Below are 8,600 nucleotides of genomic sequence, written 5' to 3'. Positions count from 1 at the left end.
AGGGGCGGCCATCTGCCGCGACCGGTTGGGGGTGAGAGGAAAGAAAAGAGAGAAGAGAGACAGAGTACAGAGACAAGGAGAGAACACAAACTGTTGGAAAGAGAGGACAAAAGTTAATGACATGCAGCAGTGCAGAAGCATCATGGGATTAGTGCATCATGGTAAGCAGGAAGACTAAGGGATGATTCAGGGTCAACTGTCTAACGCTGTAGATTGACCCTGCATTACGTCGAGTTTCACCTATTAACATATTGCTTTGAATTGCTAACTGAACATTTACTTTAAGAGCGAGATGACTTTTGGAGCATATCATCCACTTTGTCACGACACTCTTGATTTGTGGGAGGAATTGGATGGCACTCTGCTGCTCCTCCTTCTTGCTTCTCTGCAGCGGTGGTCCTCAGCTGGACTGCATTTTGGATCTCTCTTACGGGTCTGACGGGAAAAGCAGCTCCAACTGCCTTCATCGTGTTTTCTGGCCCTCTTATGCGGTCTGTTGAAAGCAGTTTTCCAATGATCAAGGTTCCTCTTAATCCCTGAGCTGGAACTCTGTGTCCTGTTGTTTGAGCAGGATGGCCCCGGAGAACCCTGGAGTTCCCTTTGGTCGTGGTCTGACCTCTCATATTCGGAAGAGGTGGGTATTTTTTCACCCACATCTTTCCAGTCAATCCTCCTCCATTTCACTGGCTGACTGGTGTCCTTTATATCCTCATCAGGGCGCTTTCTTTTTAAGTTTGAGACTGAAACTGTCTGGGCAGTTTCAGAGTGACTGGGCCTGAAGCACTTGGGGCTGCTCTTCTGATCTGAAGGGGGAGGACAGTTTTGTTCTGATGGGCTGGTGGTCTTGGAGGAAGGGGGTCCCACTAGGAATTTGCTCTCAGCTGCAGGGGGAGGAAGCCTCTGTTGGGCAGGTTGTCTGCTCTCAGAGACGGGCTGCTGCAGAGACCCGCTCACTCCTGTCCCACTATCCGAAGACACTGTGCTCTTTTCCTTACAGATGTCCATGTGCTGATAGCAGGACTTTACACTGCAAGACAGTGAACCATTCAATATTGTAAATTATTCACTCATATGCATGAAATATTTTCACATATTTTCTTTCAATTAAAAAGTTGAATCTGGTCCTTATCCAGGATTAAAATGGGGTAAATACAACCCCAGATGAACTACAAAGCCTGACATTATTCCATGACAAGCGTGTGAAAAACTAAGTACACCCTTATTGTTTACATAGCAGTTAAGAGGGTAATGTTGTGTTACTGTCTACCCAAGGTTGTGTTTACCTAAATTTAAACCTGTTAAGAACAAAGTTAAAGCTTAGAATCGAAAGAGGGTGTACTTCCTTTCTTTTTAACGTATGATCTGTGGGGAAATGTGTTGTACATGGGAGGTTAAGGGAGAACAATCGTTGTAAATAAAAAGCGTTGACTTACTAGGAGCTCAGGTCGTACAAGTACCCTATGTGGTTCATTTTGGCGAAAGAATGGTCCAGCACCTGTTGGGGTGTAATCCGTCTTTCAGGATCAAGCTGAAGCATTTCTTTCACCATTTCAACAAACATCAAGAGATCACACATTTCTGCAGCTTTATCTGTAAATGTCTGAGCCCCGAGTTGCTGGAACTGAAAGATGAAGAAAGCAACAAATGTCAACCAAAAAAAACTTGAGTGTTTGAGTGACATAAGTTTTTCCCTTTTTTTTTTGTACCCACTGTACGGCCAAAGTGTACATACATGTAAGAGGTCATTCAGAGATGTAAAGTTTCTTCCTCTTCTCTCTGTGGGCTTAATCCCTGACTCTTCAAAAAATTGTTCAGGCGTCTGAAAAGATAGGGATATGTTAAAAATCAAGGGTTAGAAAAGAAGTAGACTGCAAGTGAGTTCAGAGACTGACATATAGGAATAAGCAGCGCATTGGTGAAGTGGTGGGTACCTTGAGTTTCCAGTTGCTGGTGGTGGAATTGAACTCTTTGTAGAAAAAGCAGGAGGTCTTTAGCCCAGAGCTTAACATTTTTTCTGGTGGGTTCCCTTGGGTTTCTACTATGTAGTTCATCTGTAAATACAGCAAAAAATGTAGTCAAACTGGGAGTCCAGCGCAGACTTTTGTCATATATTTCAGTCAAGCAAAAAGCAGACTCTAGGGCTACTGTTTACTCACCATATCATATTCAGTATAGCCAGGGTACAGCAGGGAACCGAGGTACAGATAGGCAGCAATGTTTCCCAGAGACCAAACGTCTATGGCCTCTGTAAATGGAAGGCCTAGAATAATCTCTGGGGACCTGATTTAGGACAAAGAGCAATGATTGTAATTGTTACATTTGTTGTCAATCTCGATCATTTGGCTAAGTATGATTTATACTACAGCTAACAGAAACCACAGACTCAGGAGGTTTGTGTGATTGTGTGAGTAAGATCAGATTTGAGTCCAGCTACTCACCGATATGGACGGCTCTGAATGTAAGAACCCACTGTCGCAGCTGAGGTCTCACAAGCCAGGCCAAAGTCAATCACTTTAATTCGGTACGGCTCTTGTTGGTGATTGACTAACATCACATTCTGTAATTTGAGGTCTGCGTGTATAATTCCAACAGACTTGAGATGTTTCAGAGCTACTGCCATCTGAAAGGTACCAAAGAAAATGTCATGATTAAATTTGATCAGTTTCCATTTTGAAAGCACTTATTAATATGAAGAATCACAGAGTTAAACATACCTGCACGACGATTGGTCGAATTGCCATTAAACTCAGCGGTTGGAAATGTCTTTCTTGCATGAAGTCAAAAAGACTTTTGTCTAGACACTCAAACTCCAGACATGTACGGCCACTATCTATAAAAGCCCGGTGCCATTCAGTCAAGTTGTGTTCATGGGAGTTATACAGGCTGAGTTTGTATAGGATATCCAGCTGGAAACATAGGTCACAGATGGGTTTAACATTAGTTTGACATTTGTACTGCACAATAAGTATTTCTGCAAAGACAGTTTTCGCATCCACTACGCACATCTTTGAAACAGAAATTGTAAGGAGCAGTTTATACCTCTTCCTTTGCCATCCATTCAAAGGCTTCTTTTTTTGTTACTTTGATGGCTACAGTTTTCTTGTCAGCCATCCTGACACATTTTACAACCTTGCCGAAAGTCCCCTCTCCAAGGATAGTTGATACTTGGTAGGTGGAGAATTCAGAGGTGAGCCAGCTTCCAGGGACTAACTTGTCTCTGGCATGTACGTTGGAGCACATGACTGATGCCATTACAGGGATAAACACTCAAGGTTTGGTTTATCTTGTAGATAAAATCTCCTATGTTTCGAGAAATACGAGCTTGTTGATCTTTCGTGTTGTAATCCGAAAGTTTGGTGAAACTGTCTTCACTCTAGTTACAGTCTTGACAACATTCTACATTCCGTGGCTTTGATCTGTGACTTTATAACATCATAGTTAAAGGTTCTGACTGGATCAGGTAACCCTGAACCTTTCCATAGTTATACTCATAGACATATGGTTATACTGCTATACTGTAGGCCTAGGTTGCTGGGGATTTCCCAGGATGCACTGTGAATGTTTCTTCTTCATTCACCCCTTTTAACTCTGTTTTTTTTCTTTAATATATTTTATTGAACATTTACTTATTATTCACATTCACACACACACACACCCATAGGTGTGAATGTGAGTGTGAAAGGTTGTTCGTCTCTCTGTGTTGGCCCTGTGACAGGCTGGCGACCTGTTCAGGGTGTACCCTGCCTCTCGCCCTATGACAGCTGGGATAGGCTCCAGCCCCCCCGCGACCCTGACCAGGAAAAGCGGAAGTGAATGGATGGATGGATGGATTTACTTATTATGCAAAAATAACAAGAGAGAAAAAGGAAAAACCAAACCAAACCAAAAAACCCCAGAACAGGCCAGCACAGAACATACGTAAAATAAAGTACACTTAACACTGGTTATGTCTGAAAATAAAATGTGACCCTCCTTTGCAAAGTATATCATTTAACCTCCTGAGACCCTGCGTCCACCTATGGAGACATTACATTTTGGCTTTGCTGCACCTTATATTTCATTGTACTCAAGAGTATTTAATACTTTAAGTCGTGTTGTTTTTGTTGTGTTATGCTATAAAATAATCCCTGTGTCCACATCTGAGGACATCTTTTTTTCTCACAAAAAGTATGTAACAACCATGTAACAACTTCTTGTTCAAAGAGGAAGCTTAGTATATATACATTTCAGGTCCATCTAATCACAAATATCTGGGAGAAATTGAAAATGCATTGCAAACAGAAGCTCGGGTCTCAGGAGGTTAAATCCTGAGGTAAATAATCCAAAAGGGGTTTCCATATTTTATAAAAGGCACCCAAATTACCCTTTATTAGGGCACTGAGGCGCTCCATTGTGAAGACCCTAAATGTCTCTCTGTACCATTGTGTAACAAAAGGGGGCTGTCCTTGGATCCACTGTAACAGAATGAAACGTCTTGCCAGATGTAGAAGTTTGCATAGTAACATCATCTGCTCAGGCGTCAGGATCAGGCCATGCACAGACAAACCAAAAAGAAACAACCTAGGATCCATAGGAATAGTTTGATGAAAAATAGAATGGAGTTCTGTGACAACGTTCTTCCAAAACCTGTTTATCGATACACATTGCCAGATACAATGATAGTAGTCGCCCACAACTGTGTTACATTTTAAACAGAGAGGTGAATATTGAGAGTGAAGTTTATGTGTAAACTGCGGAGTACGCTGTAGCCCGTGAAGAATTCTAAATTGGTTCTCCCTGAGTCTATTGCAGATAAATGTTTTTTTTGTATTTGTGAAAAAGCCCTCGACCATATTTCACTGCTAAGCTCAACCCCCAAATCTGTTTCCCAATGAATTTTGGACCTTTCAGTTGTGAGAGGATTTAATATCATTAGTCCTTCCTGATTTCCTAGATTTTTTGTCTTGTTTATTGTTTTTTTGTTTTTGGCTCATTCCAGTCTGTTCTTCTTTGTGCTCATCTAAATAGTTTTTTTATGTCTGCTGTGTAAGATTTTTTTTTCTCACTCAGCACAAATGTGGGCCTTTTTTCTATAAAGTCCATCCATCCTCTTAGCCTCCAGCCCCCCTGCAACCCTGAAAAGAATATCATAGAGCGAGAGGCAGGGTGCACCCTGGACAGGTTGCCAGCCTGTTGCAGAGCTGACACAGACAACTATTCAGGCTCAAATTCACACCTATGGACAATTTAGAATCACAGATTAACCTAACCCCACTAACTGCATATTGTGGACTGTGGGGGGAAGCTGGAGAGAACCCACACAGCCATGGGGAGAACATGCAAACAGAAAGGCTGGCTGGTGGATTCAAACCAGGACCTTCTTGCTCTGAGGCACCAGTGTTAACCAGTGTTAATCCTCCACCATGCTGCCAGTTAATACAGCCTCTAACAAAATAGATTCATAGAGTAGAATAGCTCGATAGTATATGAAAAAACACTTTCGGTCAGTTGATCCACCTGGAAAAAGCCAGTGGCATTTGGGGTTGCTTATTAATTCCAAACTTTTTCCTTTGAATCTGCCTTTGAGGGTGGCTACCCCAGCAGAGTGATTTGAGCCATGTGACAGCCAGAAATCATTACCCCCATTGATTTTTTTTTTTTGTTGCAGAATTTGAAATCATTTGGGTATGAATGCCGTTCCTGTGGTAGATCTGCTTTCATTTCTTTTCAAAATAAAAAGGCTTTCTTCTTTCTCATATCTCATAAACTTCATATTAACAGGTATTGACAATAACTCCATTAGAGTACTAAACTATTACTTGGATCGTCAACAAACAACTCCTATATTAGACCGTGTAAACCTGAGAAGATAAAACTATAAAAGTGCTTTCATTCTGTAACTGTACAGACTTTTTCTTATGTGTTGCTCCTTAACAGACTACAGCTTTATATTTTTTCAAAGGGAACATCTGAATTTGAATAACAGTAAAAAACTAGTCTATAAAACTGAGAGAGCTGGAATAACACCACTATCAAGGGTTAGCTCCGATCCTTACAGTTACACTGTGGTATATTGCCAAAAATGTTCACTCAGCCAACCAAATCATTGAATTCAGGTGTTCCAATCACTTCCATGGCCACAGGTACATAAACCAAGCACCTAGGCATGCAGACTGCTCCTACAAACATTTGTGAAAGAATGGGTCGCTCTCAGGAGTTCAGTGAATTCCAGCATGGTACCGTGATAGGATGCCATCTGTATATTCCAGTCATGAAATTTCCTCACTACTAAATATTCCACAGTCAACTGTTAGTGGTATTACAACAACGTGGAAGCGATTGGGGACAACAGCAACTGAGCCATGAAGTGGTAGGCCACGTAAAATCACAGAGCCTTGCACAGGGGGGGAACATGCAAACTCCACATAGTGAGAGATCCAGGCCAAGGTGGAATCAAACCCAGACCTTCTAGATGTCATTCTAGCTGTGAGGGATGTGAGGGTGTGAGGGATCCCGGAGGATGTTCTGTGCCCTCCTCTGGCAGCGGGCATTGAACAATTCCTGGAGGGAGGGCAAGGGACAGCCTGCGATCTTTTGAGCCGTAATAATGACTCTGGAGTGTTTTTCTGTCTGCTGCTGCGCAGATGTTGAACCACACGCACAGATAGTAGGTCAAGATGCTCTCTACAGAGCAATGGTAAAAGGACACCAGCATATTTGGGGTCAAGTGGTTGCTCCTGATGCACTCCCAGGAACCAACCAAACCAAATCTGACCTGAATCCACCCTCCGCTCAATAGTCAGTCCTGCTGCTCACCACGATCGCTGCAGGAGCCTAAACTGAATCATTAAACTGAGCTCGCACTGAAATTATTTACCAGTGACGTGGCTGTTTACGTTTTCATTAACAAATTGTATGAATTTGTGTAACTTGAAGCGTATCAGTAGAATTCAGCCTCAGGGGGCACAGCGACTTGACTGGAGGGGCCTGAAAGGCGAAACCAGTCCATAAGCTGACGCTGCAACCTGTGACCCGCAAACTGCACAGCAGGAGGATTCCTACTGAAAACAAATATATTTTAATCCAGAAAAACTGCATCTAGGTGATCTGTTTCTTAATTCTCATGACAAATGATTTTTTTTTTCTTTTTTTATTCCCACTGAGGTTTCTGGTGTAAATGTCCCATAAACAGCAGGACAAAGGCTGCAGGTTCAAAGCCTCACACAGAGTCAAACATCACGGTCATGTCGAGGATAAGGAAATGAGTTGCTCGAAGCATTTCATCACGACCGGTGTCAGGGCCACTGGCCGAAAGTCATTGAGAGACCTTATGGCTGATTGTTTTAATAAGTCAACGAACCTCTGTTTGTTTTTTGCGTGTATCAACAATCTGATCTGCTTCAAACTTGGCACGTGAGTTGCTGGTGACAGTGTGGGTAGGACAAGCGGTAATCACTCCAGTATTGCACTGCACCTCTGTAATTTTTTTTAATGGATCTAAAATATTAATAATTTTCAGTTTATCATGAGATAATTGTGATACACAGTATAAATGTTGTGGGCTACAGAGCTGCATGTAATGTATGTTTAGTTCACTTTGATCTTATTTCTTTCCTCTTGTGTGAAACCTGTTTATGATAAATCTATAATATAGGTTAACCTGACCAGGACAGCTGAACACTCTGCATGGCATGGAAGTGATGGGCTACATCAGGTCCTCCACACCTTTCATCCACATCTACTTGCGCACATTCCAGTTGGAGAGCCAGACTCTCCCGTGATGCTCCGAGGCCTCACCCCCGGTACGATAAAACACATCAAACGATAATGCAGAGCTGTCAAAGTCCATCACCGGACGGGCCAAAATTGAAAAAAAAACAAACGGTCTCAGTCGCGGGCTCCACAGGGCTAAAACTAAAGCTAATTAGCAATATGAATTTGAATGGCCAGAAAACAGCAAGGTTTTCCTCAACACAGTAAATAAAATATAAAATTATATTTCTCTTGAAAATAACATCAGGGAAAATAATATATTTCAAGCTGATTAAACTTTGCATTTTTTTTCGGGTAAAAACGGTGATGTGAATTTCTTCGTGTCAAAGTCGGAAAAACGCTGCATAAAGTGCCCACTGTGTCCAGTTTCCCAGCAAAAAGTGCTGAGAGCTGCAAACACAGCAGTGGAGACCTGGTCTGATTTTTCTTTTTTTGGCAAGATGGAAAGCGGCATAAATTCCCATTTTGCATCTGCACCTCTCACAGGTGCAACTTTACTTGAAAAGCTTTCACTGCGTCATACATGTGCGTAATCCCGCAGTCCGCACATCGCAGGCGAGGAAAAGAGACACAACAATTGTGTTGTGTTATTGTATGTGCAGTTCATGCCATCACGACCAATCATTTGGATGAAGAGGGCAATTTTAGTTGACCAGCATTTCCTTTAGTTGAATACAGCCCTGATTATTCATATTATTCATAGTCATTTTGTCATGGCCGGGGAGGAAACGGACGAGGAAGGACTCACATGAAGGACTCCAGAAGCAAACATAACTAAAAGGGGATTTATTTCAACGGGGAAACACAAATACAAAAACCTTGGAAGGGAGGCACAGGGAGACGAAGGG

At 42.2% G+C, this 8,600-nt stretch overlaps 1 protein-coding gene across 1 annotated transcript; it reads right to left on the bottom strand.

Annotated features, from left to right (window-relative positions):
* Window positions 1-321: 321 nt before the first annotated feature.
* On the bottom strand, window positions 322-3,454 carry LOC115790476 (homeodomain-interacting protein kinase 3-like). The gene is made up of 8 exons (XM_030744282.1): window positions 3,040-3,454; window positions 2,715-2,906; window positions 2,439-2,620; window positions 2,157-2,280; window positions 1,932-2,051; window positions 1,733-1,819; window positions 1,434-1,621; window positions 322-1,027 (listed from the first exon to the last, which is right to left on the bottom strand). Exons 1-8 carry the CDS (start codon window positions 3,250-3,252, stop codon window positions 322-324), a joined length of 1,812 nt encoding a protein of 603 aa, XP_030600142.1. The 5' UTR covers window positions 3,253-3,454.
* Between the last annotated feature and the right edge of the window lie 5,146 nt (window positions 3,455-8,600).

This window comes from Archocentrus centrarchus, chromosome 13 (genome assembly GCF_007364275.1).
Source record: "Archocentrus centrarchus isolate MPI-CPG fArcCen1 chromosome 13, fArcCen1, whole genome shotgun sequence".
Classification (NCBI taxonomy): Eukaryota; Metazoa; Chordata; class Actinopteri; order Cichliformes; family Cichlidae; genus Archocentrus; species Archocentrus centrarchus.
This window is presented reverse-complemented; position numbering and strand designations above follow the sequence as displayed.

Coding starts and splice junctions, on each gene's coding strand:
- LOC115790476 (XM_030744282.1), bottom strand. CDS start 3,252: ATGGCATCAGTCATGTGCTCCAACGTACATGCCAGAGACAAGTTAGTC. Junction 2,052..2,156: donor GCTATACTGAATATGATATG/GTGAGTAAACAG, acceptor CTGTATTTACAG/ATGAACTACATAGTAGAAAC. Junction 1,028..1,433: donor TTGTACGACCTGAGCTCCTA/GTAAGTCAACGC, acceptor ACTGTCTTGCAG/TGTAAAGTCCTGCTATCAGC.